Source organism: Bombus pascuorum, chromosome 1 (assembly GCF_905332965.1).
Source record: "Bombus pascuorum chromosome 1, iyBomPasc1.1, whole genome shotgun sequence".
Lineage (NCBI taxonomy): Eukaryota > Metazoa > Arthropoda > Insecta > Hymenoptera > Apidae > Bombus > Bombus pascuorum.
Window position 1 is genome coordinate 27,861,602 of NC_083488.1, and position 15,457 is coordinate 27,877,058.

The 15,457-nt window shown below is 30.7% G+C and overlaps 2 protein-coding genes across 3 annotated transcripts; both read left to right on the plus strand.

Moving 5' to 3' along the window:
- The first annotated feature begins 7,854 nt into the window (after positions 1 to 7,854).
- Positions 7,855 to 9,743, plus strand: LOC132909455 (uncharacterized). The gene is made up of 2 exons (XM_060964311.1): positions 7,855 to 9,286; positions 9,390 to 9,743. The coding sequence occupies exons 1-2, from the start codon at positions 8,213 to 8,215 to the stop codon at positions 9,600 to 9,602; spliced, it is 1,287 nt and encodes a 428-aa protein (XP_060820294.1). The 5' UTR covers positions 7,855 to 8,212; the 3' UTR covers positions 9,603 to 9,743.
- A 399-nt stretch (positions 9,744 to 10,142) lies between these two features.
- Positions 10,143 to 14,431, plus strand: LOC132909362 (uncharacterized). Of its 2 annotated transcripts, XM_060964157.1 has the most exons (6): positions 10,143 to 10,433; positions 10,910 to 11,020; positions 11,134 to 11,367; positions 11,496 to 13,486; positions 13,559 to 13,676; positions 13,814 to 14,431. In XM_060964157.1, exons 1-6 carry the CDS (start codon positions 10,347 to 10,349, stop codon positions 14,066 to 14,068), a joined length of 2,796 nt encoding a protein of 931 aa, XP_060820140.1. In that variant the 5' UTR covers positions 10,143 to 10,346; the 3' UTR covers positions 14,069 to 14,431. The 2 variants fall into 2 exon arrangements, with proteins under 2 accessions (XP_060820140.1, XP_060820150.1); XM_060964167.1 differs by lacking the exon at positions 10,143 to 10,433 and having other exon boundaries at positions 10,925 to 11,048.
- The last annotated feature ends 1,026 nt before the right edge of the window (positions 14,432 to 15,457 follow it).

Below are 15,457 nucleotides of genomic sequence, written 5' to 3' on the forward strand. Positions count from 1 at the left end.
CTTGATTAGTCCCGTTATGGCACAAGGTAGACTCTTCACTACAAATAATACTGACAAATCACATGGGACTGTATTGTCATTCTAAACGATCTTTAACAATACGAAGGTATTACTATGTTATACTAAATCTTCTTTAACACTTGTCGTTTAAAGAAAAAATAATAATTGTTCCTTTCCTTTTGATAGATGGGACGCGACGGTTGCACGAGATCGTGGTGGAATGCTCAGAATACTCTTCGTAAAACGAGACTACAGTGTTCAACCGAAGTGAACTCCCCACTTTGAAATCTCCCTCCATTACTTAACGGTTTGAATTCGCTGCTGCGGTGGAGGCACCACTACGATAGCCGAGGAGAATGCATTATTGTCACTTTCGCGTTTAATTCGCGCGGAAATCGAGAAAATGTTAGAAAGTTTAATAAGGACTGTATAATAATATAACACTTTCTGAACTCTTTGTCAACTTCTCTTCAACTATAAATACATGATACGTAATAATTACAAAAATAATGGAAATACAATTGATCATGGCGAAAAAATATCCATCTTTTATACTCGAGAAGATGTTACGGACATTTATGATAACACGCATCGACTGTGAATGCATCAAACTTTAATTAAACAATTATGCAACGGGTTATTGCCCTCGATAATTCTTTACACTCGTAATTATCAATTATCTTCTAAACATTATGAACTTTCTCAACCAGTTTCACTTATTATCACTCTTTTGTAGGTTATCTTAAACAAGGTGTTGTATAGACATGTGAGTTATATGCACATGCAAATGTATGTAAGCATTCTTCAACGGAGGTAGACATTATAATTTTAATTAGATGTTTCAACAGTTATTAACTTGAAATAGTTCACTGTTGCATGCAAATCGTTCTCGTTACATATAATTAGAATAGCATATACAAAGTTTGCGAAAATGCAAAAAAGATAATTTATCGATATGTTTAAGTATACAAATGTTTATTTAACGTAGAGGAAGTATAGAGCAACGAATATCGACTTTAACGCTGAACGGTAAATTTACATGGACAATGAGTACAGAATAATTTATAGAAAGGACCTAGGTAAACATCTTGAATAATTTATTGAACTTTGCATCTTTGACTATTTTATTGTTGACAACGGATTAGGCGACCGTGCTTGTACTTTTATCCTAAATCCTTCTCCCTTGTCCTGCAATATTTGCATTGTACGAATAGTTAGTTAAATAACCACCATAAATCATTTAATTCCGTCTTAAACATATACAAAAATTGTTAATTTTTTTTTACTAAATCTTATTTCATTTATTTAGCTTATATATAGTAACATTATTTAATATAGCAAATATCCTTAATTAAAATTATAAACAATAACGACGATGAAAACGTTGCGTGGAAATTTAATTATTCCGTCTTTAAAATTTTTTCAAACAATTTATATTACTTCAAAAAATGAGATTAAAGTACGAACACTGTCTATATCTTCAAAGACTTTTTAAGCTTTTTTTAGATTTAAGTAGTTTCAGTTTTAAGACTTTAAAAGACTTCCCGCTCAATATCAGAAAATAAACACATTGTGACTTGCACGATTTTGCATAAATATATGTTACGTATAGACTCGATCTTCATACAGCATTCAAAGGCACTTAATAAATGAGTAACGAGTATTTTCAAAAAATTGTCAAGAGTTAGTTACACACTCCCTTCGATTATTATTTTCATTTCCCGTATCATCATATGCGTTTGATGATATATTCGTAAAATACTCATCGCTACATTCAACAAATTCCAGTTTCAATTTCTAATTTATACAATAACTAATACTCAGCTTGTCGAAGACGTTTATGACAGTTGCCGATGTTCGATACAACTGAAAAATTTGTAAACAAGAAGAGTGAATCGACGTTTCGTAAACAGAAGATTCACGATTCACGCCCTCAGACGTTCACACTTGGTAAACAAAAGCCGAAGATTCAGGATTACGATCTAAAAAGTTTTAAGAGAAATTTTGAAGCGGCTTACTACACCTTACAATTTTCCAGTCTGCACATAATGCAAAAAGATATGAAAATAATAAAAGTTGTTCTTGCATTATTTGCAAGAAAAGTACCCCGTGTCCAAGGTAAAACAATTAAATTTTTCCATTTTCATTATGGTTACCGTAACTCCTAATAAAAGCAGGTAAAAGTGCGATATAACATTTGTCAGCAAGCTACTTAAGCAAGTAAGCTACAATAAAACCTCTAGAGGAAATTCCGTTGTTCTTCATTTGCAGGTACGGGATCTCTAAGCACCCTTCGGGGATTCCTAGAAACTGCAAATAACTGTACTTGGAAATAATAATCCATGTTTAATACTCGTCTTGTTCCAGAAGTGGGGGAATTTGGATCCAGTCGACTATATAAGGGAACTCGCAGAGGGTTGACATGTCATTTGTGGGAAAGTGAGTTGGAAAATAGATTTTCCGTTCTCGTCCTTTCGATTTCCGGGTGATTTTTACTTGTTCGTGTTAGTGATAATTGTTAATTGAAAATGGCAATGGAGTGGATTAAACATAATATGCTGTTTCTCGACAGAGATCGCGTAAGTTGATTTTATGAATTTGAATCTGCGATTACAAATTTCTTCCTTTTTAAATGGTTTTCTTATTCGAAATGTACTATTTGTCATACTTTGTAACTGACATTCTGTGATTTATTTTGACCTCGAACCGATTATCGAATATACGTGATACAATCGAAGAAAAATTACTTTTTAAATGATTTGTATAATATGATTTTAACGGACTTTTGAAAATGTATAACTTTAATTAATTCATAATCAAATTTTGTTCAGCTTCGTTGAATAAATTTCTCAAAATTCACTTGTCTCCCCTAGTCCTTTACTTTGCAATTCTGTTGCATTTCATACATTCAATACGTTAATTATCGTTACTCCTTTGCAACAGAGTATCAACTATATTATCAATTAATTTGCAGTCAGCAATATTAGAACGTCGAGGAATTTTACGTATACATGATTTTTATTACAGAATTAAGTTTTATTTGATTTGAATATTTTAATAATTGTTGTTTCTTATTTTCCTTTAATAGAATAGGCGATTGACGGATGCCGAAGTGAAAGTTCAGAAGTCCATTCAAAAACTTTCTGTCCCAGATTGGTATGCAAAGAAACGTTCGAAACCACCAAAGATATTAAACGCCATGCCGATTGAATATCGTGTACCATTATGGAAGAGACTTACTCTTAGAAGAAAACGTACATCAAATTCATCGTCTTCCGAGTCAACAGGTATTTGTTAATGTTCGATTCTTATGAGAATGTAGAGATAACAAATGACAGATTTTTGAATTGTAAGTCATGATCTTTTTTTTAAAGAAGTATGACAGTTATATTGACTGTGTTATATTAACAATATAACTTTGAATTTCAGATATATCTCCACACGTGAAGGAAAATGTAAAAGAGAAAACTAAGAAAGCCACACCGCCTACAACATCCAACAAGAAAAAAAATTGTCAGCAAATGTTATCAGAAACTAAAAACACGAGATCCCCGACGAAGTCTTCTTCATCCAAGGAAGAAATTTTAGACCTGGACACTCCGGTAATGAAGTTCCCTAGAAAAATTCCCAAGACTTTTCCTGAAATATCGCCTTCTAGAAAAATCCATAACATAAATATCGTTTTACCACCCGCTCCGAAGATTGTATTATCAAAAGAGATCGAAGACATGTGTAATGACGACTATAGCAGTGATGAGAGTAACGAGACGTCTGTTTTAAAGGAACGACCATTTAATGTTGATAGGACTACTAAGATTGAAGATTTTAGAAACGCCGATGTGATAATACACGAAGAAAGAGAGAATAAACAAAAGAAGGTCAGCTTTCAAGATTACCAAGCTGTGACGATTCTTTTAAAAACACTAGAAAAGCCAAACATTGTCAAAGATGATGCTAAATCTACTCCAACATCCTCTCAAACTTCCGTAGTTGAGACGACTCCTTTAAGTACGCCAGATTTAAAGCCAAAATACATCAATCTTCGTGCCTATTCTTTTCCAAAACTACCACAAGCTTCCGAAGTTGCAACAACTCCTTTAAGTACGCCAGAGGTGGAGCCAAAATTGTTCACATATCGTGCCAAATCTACTTCAACATCCTCTCAAACTTCCGAAATTGAGACGACTCCTTTAAGTACGCCAGATATAAGACCAAAATTCATCGATCTTCGTGGCTGTTCTATTCCAGAACTGTCTCAAGCTTCCGAAGTTGAGACGACTCCTTTAAGTACACCAAATATGAAGTCAAAATTGTTCACATATCGTGCCAAATCTACACCAACATCCTCTCAAACTTCCGAAGTTGAGACGACTCCTTTAAGTACGCCAGATGAAAAGCCAAAATTCATCAGACTTCGTGCCAAATCTACTCCAACATCCTCTCAAACTTCCGAAGTTGAGACGACTCCTTCAAGTACGCCAGATATAAGACCAAAATTCATCGACCTTCGTGGCTGTTCTATTCTAGAACTGTTTCAAGCTTCCGAAGTTGCGACGACTCCTTCAAGTACGCCAGATGGAAAGCCAAAATTCATCGATCTTCGTGCCAATCCTATTGCAAAACGCTCTCAAGCGCCCGAAGTTGCGACGACTTCTTTAAATACTCCAGTTGTAAAGCCAAAATTCTTCAAACTTCGTGCCAATTCTTCTCCAAAATTCTCTCAATCCCGCCTACGTTTATCTTCTATCATCGAAGATAAACCAAAAGAGAGGATCCTTTCACCGAGCATACTGGAGAGATCCTTGATTTTCGAAAACAAGTCAATCAATTCGTCGAGCAAGTCTGAGAATATTCGAAGATCTAAGAAGATATCTCCGAATCTTCTGGAAAAGACGTTTATCTTCGAAAATAGATCAACGCACAACAATTGCCAAGAATCAAGTAACTCCACAGATTCCGTGGTTCCGTTACGGAGTAAACAATTGAATCGCAAGAAGAATATAGTTCAAGAGATCGTTCGAGAATTAGATGAAAATATGAGAAAATCGTTACAGCCGCATCATAGTCAAGATGATAAAGAGAACTTTGTGAAGCAAATAGTGAACGCTTTGGAGAATGGAGACATTTCTAAAATGAGAAGCCTATCAGGAAGTTCTATGAATGACGAAGACAGCCCCAGCGAAACTGAGACAAAATTCTGCGTCGCATCTCCTACTTCCACAAACTCCCCCAAGGATACTGATTACAGTGATTATAGCCGAAAATCGACGACTCTGAACAGCGACGTCGATCAGCCATTGAGTTTTGAACACTTCAAAGATGGCACGTTGAAAGACGAAGACGAAGAGAAAAAGAAGAAAGATGCTGAAGATGATTCTGTTCATTGGATATCCATACCTAAATGTACACTACCAAGAAGTAGTTCTCCATTGAGCATGTTCTCCAAATTGCCTGGCGATGATCAATCTCCATGTATTAGTCCGATTAAAAGCCCGAATGAAGTTGAATATTCACTACTAACAAGCTGGGGAGCTACTTACAAGACGAGCAACAAACTCACCAAGAAATTGTTCCGCGAGACCGCAGTGATAGATTCGGGATACTCTGATTAGAGTGGATCTTATTTTTCGACCATTGAGTTCTTCCCACAGTAAGGAGTGTATCAAAAATTTTTGGTAAAAACTTATTTACTTTCAATAGTCATGAGAGAAAAATGTAGGACGCTTTACGAGTGATTAAGTCGGAAAAAGTCAAAAGAGAGGAATTTGCGAATTATTTCATGATTCAATTTGACGTAAAATGTGATCTAATTGCCAGAGAATTTGTTTCTAAAATCGCGGATATTTGCTTCGATACTTTCCAGATGATGCTGCCAGTGACTTGGTATAAGGAGTATCGTGTCTTCCGAGTATTCTGTAAATATAAAATAATATTGTAATATAATAAAATTAGATATAGTATATGTATATAATAAAATTTAATGCATGCGTATGTAATGATAGGTATATTGAATATTGTAAAGACCGGAAAGATCGAAGTAACATTGAGAATATTCATATTTTTCCGAACATTTTGTTACATTACGTATTCAACAAATTGGCGGTAAATAATTTTCAAATTCATTGTAATTCAACTTTGATATCTAGTTTTCTTTTCTTTTTTATTGTAAGCAAGTGATTGATCGAAATAATGTGATTTTATATTTGCTAATGATATGAACGAAGTCTTAATATTGTTGGCATTCCGTAAAATTCGAATTTGTCTTCCTCTTTCAAGTCGAGCTCGAATCTCTTAGAATAACGAATTATTTTAATTATGAATGTTCAATAGTTTCACGCATATTATACGCATACGAAACTGTATTTCCTATATCTATCTAATATTTTCTAATATCTGAAAATAAAGAATTTGATTTTTATTGGTTTTTACCGATAAACAACTAATTTTTTCTAGGAAAAATATATTTGTATCGATATTATTATCGAAATAATGCATGGATAGTATAGTAAACTAGTTTTATTTCACATTAAATATACTTTTCAGTCTGACTAGGACAACGTGAAGGCACAGTTGTGATGTTCAAAGCTATGCGAAACATAAGTGTATAAAGCGGGTTTTAAGATATTGTTTCAATGTACGTGTTTGATGAAACATAGTATTGTTCCTTATATATACAATTTGTTCATGTCTTCAATGAAAAGTGTTTTCTCTGACAATTCGAACAAATGCCAGGATACTCGGCGATAGTCGCTGATCGCTATATAGAAATAAATTGTCTCGGCTAAGAACTTATTTGGAAATTTTCTAATGGAAAGGTAGCTACAAAAGAAAGAGAAGCTACAGTAAACTACCTACAAAAATGTTTGTAATGCTAGATAATAGTTACGTATATAGACCACTTTTAACGTTCCTATATTGATCTTTTTTTTTTTAACTATTTCGCGTTAAAAAAGACACTGGCAAAACTTTTATAAATGTCAATCTAATTTTTTTTCTTTGAAATGCTACAAAATAAGTATTTGCTAACATATTTCAGAATCAATGGATTCATTAGAATCCTGAATGCGACGAAATGTATGAATGAAAATTAAAACGCAATGGAATGTTCAATTATAAGATTGAGTTTTAACACTGACTTATTTGCCATCCAGTAGATAGTGTCTACTACTATAATGTATAGTAATGCTTCTTTAATGAAAAATTATAGAGAAAATTCTTACAAAGTTCTAATATTTCAGAATTCCAATATAATGGTAAAATTATTTTGTAAAATATTTCTTATGTGAAGTATGTCAGCTTGTTTGAAGCAATATTTGTTATAGTAGCATGATCATAGTCTCTGAAAAAAAATACAAAATATCATGATAGATGATTTTTGTAAAAGTGGATTTGAAGAAATAAAGCAACAAATATAAATATAAACCTAAACAAAAATTAATCTTCAATATATATATTGAAATTACATAAAATAAATTCCCTTTTCTATAAATCGCTTTTACAGATCTATATTTTTATAATTAATTACGCGAACGAAGAACGCGGCAGAAAGTCGTAGAACGCTTGAAATTTCAAATCGACTATTTTTTATGTAACTCGCGTGTGATGACATACAGAATTTCTATGAATAATTGATCGCAAAATTCTAAAGCGTGATCAATGGACAGCTCTTTATTCAATACTTAATCAAGACAATGTTCAAAATCTTGTACACAAATAATGTAAGAGTAATAATGTAATGTAATAATGTAATAATGTAAATCTTATTCTGTATGTACTTTGTCACACAGCTCTAATAGTTTTTAAACGATTTTAATCATTCTATATTACTATATATATGTACTCTGCGTGTGTGTATGTGTGTGTGTGTTGTTCATTTTAAATAATTATCATCCTCGTTTGATATTGTGAAAGATTAAGAACAACATAAGAAGAACCTGAAAAAATTAATCTATTTCAAATGAAGTGTACATTCCGAAGTACACACGCGTATATGACCTTTACCATATTTATCACCTAACGGAATAACGAACAATAAATTACAGACGTTGTCATTAGCGTTCTAAGTGTCGAGACACAAACATAATACATTTTGAAACTAAGAAGTGAGAAAATATCAAAACTTTACAAGCTATACTACTTGTGTACTTATTACCAAAGAGAAATTCCTTCCCTATTATTACTTTGCATTTAAAGATAAAAACTGATTAAGAAGATGGCGCTACAGTCAAGAAGCATTCATTCGAAACCTACGTCAGATACTTCGGAAATAGTAAACAATGAGGGGAAATCACAAAATAATTCTATTTCGATTGAAAAAAAGTATACAAGCTATACTTTTCAAAATTTCAAAGTAAGAAAGAAATGTTTTAGGGAGGACTCATTTTGTGAGCCAGAAGAGGTGCAATCTGCGAATAAATCCCAAAACTTCGTGAGGAAAATAATTGCTTCTTTGGAAAGAAAAAACAGAGCTTGTATGGCAAATGATGAATTTTTTACAAAATATAACAGAAGAAATGACTCGAATCTTAATTTTGATCACTCCTTCGATAGAAAAGTTGAGACCTCTAACAAGATAAAAAATGAAATTCCAGTTTCAAATATGGAAACAGAAACAAGTCAAGTATCTTCGGAAGATGATAAGATACAGAATTCTCGACCAGAAACGCCTACCAGATATCACCTACCTGTATCTTCAAATATTGGAACGAGAAAAAAAGTTTCCCTAGAAATCTGTATTAAAAATAGTAATTCTAAGAAATCAGTAGACGAAACTTTCAATAAGCAAGAGAATAATTTTAAAATAAATGAACCATCAAATATAAAATATTATAAAGAAGGTTATGTACATTGTAATTCAAGAAATGACATCGAATTCTGTAACCAAGAAAGAAAAAATTTTTATGATTCCTCCTCGTTCGATCCTAATCGATATCGGGTCGAGTTACAAAATCGAACAGACATTATAAATTCTTATTTTTTAGAAAGCGACCAAGACGATCATAAAAAAAATGCGTTAGATAAAATATTTATACATTCAGAGAGGGAAGAGGGAAGTTTAAACAGAAGTACTTTCAGAAAAAGACTCAGTAGAAGTAAGTCACTCAAAAATTTCTTTGCGTCCATGATAAAATGGAAAAAGTCTAAAACTAAGGAGAGACCTCGACGCTTTATGTCTTGTGATCATTTATTGGAAGACACAAAAATAATTGATTCTAAAAATGATAAAATATTACCAAGGACTTCTTCATATCAAACAATCGTTTTCCATCAAGAAAATTTTGAGCAGGTAAAACAATTAAATATATATATTTTTTAATTAACTGAATAAATGTTTATTAAATTAAATTAAATTACATTTGATCTTTTAACAACATAATAAAAAATTACAGGTCAAACGTAACGCGACAATTCATCCTATTTATGGAGGGAAGAGAAATCAACAGCTTTTTGAAATACTTGCAGAAAAAAATGAAGATCGTAGACGTCTTCTGATACATGGAAGTATGGAAAATCTTGTAAAACCCTCTGTAATCAAGGACATAGTAAAACATCTCGAAAATAATAAAACGTCACAGCTTCCGCAAGAATCGCGAAAGTATTAATGACTATTCTAATGAAAAAAAATATTGACTACGAAAGAAGAAGATGATATACCTATTCAGTTTCATAACTTGTGACAAATATTACTTCTTTGTATGATAATAAAAACTAAATACCTTTTTAGGATGTTGACTCACACATGACATTGTGAAAAACTAGTAAATTTAATTTATTAATATTGAATGCTTAATTTTATCGTATATATTTAATATTTTAATAAAATAAATAATATCTTCAATAATTTTTTGTATATGCGGCCGCTGTTAGTAATATCAAAAATATGCGTAAGAAATGGATATAGGTATTTATGTTAGATTTGAATTAAGTTTGAATTAAATTTGATTTAAATTCGAGTTCAGAATAGGCAGAAAGATGTTAATGCCCAAGTTTAAAGTAGACTGTTTTGAATTAAATAACATATATTCTATTCAATTTTATAAAACCTAAGCAATATAAAAAGATTTAAAATAGGACGATCCTATAATTAATCTATTGACAACCACTGCTTATAGCAGGTAAGTAACTTTAAATAGTAAGGACGGCCCTCTATATGAAAACGTTCGATGCTCCGCAAATCTTATATGAACTATACCTCGCAGTCACGTATGAAATACGGTGAACCGCGTATGTGCATATGAACCTATATGCAAAAACTTAACGTAGTTTATCACAGTTAATTATCGTAAAACTCGTGCGTAATAACTATCATTGCTCATCAGAGGTTACGCACGAGACTTTTGCGGACTATGCAGGAATTTCCTTACGTGTTATCAGAGTACGAGGAAATAAATCCTCTTCTTTACAAGCCTATCAATTCAACTCAACGAATCAAGGTATTTCTTTAAAGTTGAAAAACAATTCTTATGCAACACAATAATGTAATGTTATCATAATATTGTGTTGTTTCTACTGATTATATTTTTAACGACTCACTATACATATTTTAATTTAGTTTATTGTTAGATAAGATTTATGCGATTGCCTGGAATACAATTTGAAATTGCACAAATATTTGAAACGAAACTATGTTTCAGTGTCATACAGCATATATATCTGTTTTAGAAGATTACATTTTATTTTAGAATTAAATAAATGAGATGGAATTAAATATATTGTGTACAACAAATTCTACTTATAGTAAGAACCAATTAAACTAAATGCTGTTTTTCTTTTAATTCTCAAATGGGATAGAAATATATACTTGTTATTTTTTTAAGTAATATTCTTAAAATTGTAATAAAATAGTTTCAAAAAGTTTGTTTCCATAAAAGTAGAATTTGAGAGTAATATAAAATTAATTATGTTTCAGTATACATGTTTCAATACATCTTCCAGCTATATTGTATTAGGTTCAACCAGTGGCAGTATTTATCTATTTTCAAGGAAACCATGCTCATTTTTACAGTTAATACCCTTATCGGTACATAAATTTTCCTTAGTATACTATAGTAAGAAATTATATAATTTATATATCAATCCAATGTAAAAGATTATAAAAAAGATAATTTCTAATTATTACCTTTATAACACCAGGAGGGGGCAGTTTCTCGTATTCTCATATCACCTGATGAGAAAACAATTGCCTTGACAACAAATCGTGGTATAGTTTGTCTAATAGCTCTAAAATCTATGCCAAAATTGATAGCTATATCAACCGAGCACATTCATAAACAAGTTAACTGCCTGTGTTGGAATGATAATAGCTCCGAAGTATATATTGGAGATGGACATGGAAAAGTTTCTGTTATGGCACTATCTATTTTTACGGTATAACCCTTTAATATTTTAATATTTTAAACATTGATTGACATATATTTTACTAAATTAGTAACTTTTATGTTTTACATAGATTGTTGTAAGAACAAACTAATATTAATAAAATGATAATCTTTCAGGTAAATGGCATGTTTCAAGCACCAACTTGTACATTGATGAATTTAGATTCAAGCATTGTACAACTTAATTTCTTATCACCTTTATTATTAGTGTCAACTTTGACTCGTTGTTACATATGTGATACAATACAGGAACAGTATAAACAAGTAGGAAATAAAGCACGGCATGGAGAATTTGGTGCCTGTTTCTATAAAACATGCCTTATAGAGAATAAGAGTACTCCAGATAGCCAGAAGGAAGGGAAAGTAGTTAATAAAAAGGGTTCTTTTAATTTCATTGCAGAAGGTAACAGTAAGATACAAGAAGAAAATTTTCCTCAAATCTTTTGTGCTAGACCAGGATCTAGACTTTGGGAAGTGTCTGCAAATGGAATAGTAATGAAAACTCATCAGTTCAAAGAAGCATTTGCTATTCCACCTACAATAATATGCAGGCCAAGCATTAGGAAATCTGTTTATCAAAAACAAGAAGAACAAACCTGGCTGCCTCAATCTATTAATTTCTCCTATCTGTCTGTTATTGGAGAGAAGTATTTATTTTCATATACTTCTACTGGCCTATACATTATTGATCCCCTGACTGCAACTGTAGTACTGTGGAATAATGAATTTTCAAATATATCTTTAGCAGAAACTATCGAGAATAAAATATATTTGATGACCTCTGATGGGGAATTTCATTGTTTAGTTTTATATTTCTTAGATTCCTTGATATTACGATTGTATAATAAAAAGAAATATTATGAGTGTTTAGAGATATGCCTCATGTATAAACTACAATTAAAAAAATTAGTAAATAATACTAAGATTAATAATGTTTGTGATATAGAGAATAGGTTGCAAATATTTAGAGATGATGAATTGTCAACATTATTACATCCTTTGATACTTTTGTTGGAATCTAATATAAAAATAATTCCAAAAAAATTAGATTCAGGTATTGTAGTTGTTAATTGCGAAGATTCAGACTTGAAAGATGAAGAAAATTTGGGGCTTCATTCTATATCCTATTGTTCTTTGCAAAATAATGAAAGGCTTTTTGAAACCGAATTAAACATAGAAAAAGAAAAAACATCAACCAATTTATTGAATGGTTCCGATAATAAAACGAAAAAGGATGAAGACACGAATTGCAATACAGCCAAGGAAATAGAAGAAAGTCATGATGAAACCAAAGAAAAATTGAATTTGAACAAAAATGTAACACAAAGAATACAAGCAGATCTAGAAATTATATATACGGTAGTTGGTAATATTAAGTCTTCAATGGACGAAGAAGACTTAGAAAAAATAATTTTAGATATAGATTGGAGAATGAATGTTATCAAAGATTCATATGAAAATGTAGATGAATTAAAGAACTTTGTATATGAAGTATTAAGAAGTGTAGAATTATGTTATTTCAATGCTTTATTAGAAAATGTTTCAATACAACTAATACAATCTACAGATAATGAAAATATTATAAAACAAATAATAAAAGCTTTTGTTAATGTAAATGCACAAAGCTGCAGAAGATGTACCTGTGGTAGTGTGTATCCAACAAATGAACTAATAGAACCAAAGTTCCTCGGGATTGGTAAATCCCTTCTTAAGAAAATGCTAGATGAAAATAAGGAGGAGTGTATAAATTTATGTAACAAAGTACCTTATATGTGGCGAGATTACTTGCCACTTTACACAGAACAGCATGGTATAATGACGAATGATCTAATACGCCAATGTCTTCAAACTAGAGATAATATTATATTTTCCATTTTTTTACCTTTATTGGATGGGAAACATTGGAACTATATAGCGACATACGCGAAAGAAATTCAAGAGGGACAGTGTTTGTTTTGTAGAAAGTCTATAAAAAGAGGAAATCACGAAGAATGGATAAACTGGACTGCTGTGATATATGAAATCATGAAAAAACAGGGACCTGATATTGCCATGACATTATTGATAAAATTAGAGAAAGCTATTCCAAATGTTCCTATTGATAAAAAGTGAGTATTATCTTTCTAAACACTTAAGCATAGAATCAGGTAAAAATAATAAAGTATTTTAATTTTTTGCAGTATATTTCAGTCATTAGTATTTACAAAACTTTTATATCAACATGGGATGAAGTATGCCATTAATCTTAATAAAACTAATTTGGAGTCATCTGAATACAATACAATATGTTCTACAAAGGTAATTATTATTTTTTAATTGACTTGTGGGTCATTAAAAAATATTTATTCAAGAGAGAAAGAACTCAGTTTGTATCTATATCTTTTATGTTTTAACTAAACCATAATTTATATATAAACAATTTATGTTTTTTACAGATTCGAGATCAAGTGGTAGAAGTTCTTGAAAAAGACTTAAGTAAACCGATTAATAAAAATATTTTCGAAAATGGGCCGCATCATTGGGGAATGCATTATCAGAATAAATTATCTACATGTTCTTGCTGCACACTGTCCCTTCAAACACCAGTTCTATTAGGTAATAATGGAATCGCAATATTTGATTGCGGCCACGCTTACCACGTAAATTGTATGATAGAAAAAAAACTCACTGCCTGTAATCTTCATTCATAATTGTACATGCATAACAAGTATATACAAATAAATCTCGTAAAAGAAGATACAAATATTGACATGTAAACAAAGTCTCATCCAGGTAGTTTACAGAATGAAAAGCTGCACACTATATCTAGTCTTTAAAAAATTTGCTTGCGTGTACTCATATAAGCGTATTTACAAATTTATTGTCGAAATACAAATTGTTATCACAGATAAATCTCACGGTTTAACAATGAAATTGAATTTAAAAGATAGACTTTTTGAATTCCTTATGATATAAAGAAATGTAATGATTTTATCAAATACAATTTTGTTTGTGTAAGCAAGTAATAAAACTTACAATAGAAACTAGTATTTGTGTAAAAAGAGTACAAAAATTGAGCATTGAAAATTCTTATGTAATAAGTAAAGTACATTTCTTAAATTAGTTATTAAAATACTTGAAATTGTTAAAATATTTATAAAAATTAAGAATTAGACTGTTATAATTTCAAAAATTTAGTTTTATTCTAAAAAATAATGTACTATTTTATATTTGTATATGTATCGTAACTTTTTGTACCTTTTACGACCGACTATATACACGATATAATTAAGGAATTCCAATTTCAATTTGACACTTACCTTCTTTTTTATTTGATATATTTATTATTTAATTTCAAAATATTTATGCAGTATGAGGCATATTCAAATTTTATACAAACGAGTGTTTCAAAAAACTTGCTGCATTCTAATAATAATCTTAAGTGTCTTTAAAAGGTGAAAAAAAGAGGGTACATTGTGAATTCATTTTGAAACAATGAGTCGTGAGATTTTCACTGCACATAACCTCGACCCTTAAAAAGTTGTCAGGAATATATTTTTCCTTCATTACCATATTATCCCTTAAATTAGAAAATTTTAAACTGCAAGAAACAAAATTCATTATAATGAAGAAATTGATTTAACCACATAAGTATATCTTAAGGATTAAAATAATAGTAATATGGCAACAAAAATAACTACTTTTTCTGTAACTTTTACACAAGTTTGTTGAAAGTAAATATATTCAAATAAAACAAAAAAGAAAGTATATGCAGGATAAAAATATTCAGAATTATGAAAAATGCCTCAATCTGCATAAAATAGGATTTAAAATTCCTTATTCTACGGTAACGAGCCAAAATATTGTTAAATATTTCGAATTACATTGACATATGGTAATTTGTTTATAACAAATGTAATGCATATTTTTCTCTCCTCTTTTTACGCTGAATGAATTGATCACGCAAAAAATGCAATTTTGTCTTTAAAGCACATTCTATCGATCAATATGTTACGATATTAGAATATTGATTTTTCTACGATCATAATTGACTAGGAAGATATATGGTTTTTCTCTTGACACGCAATACTTAAATCTAT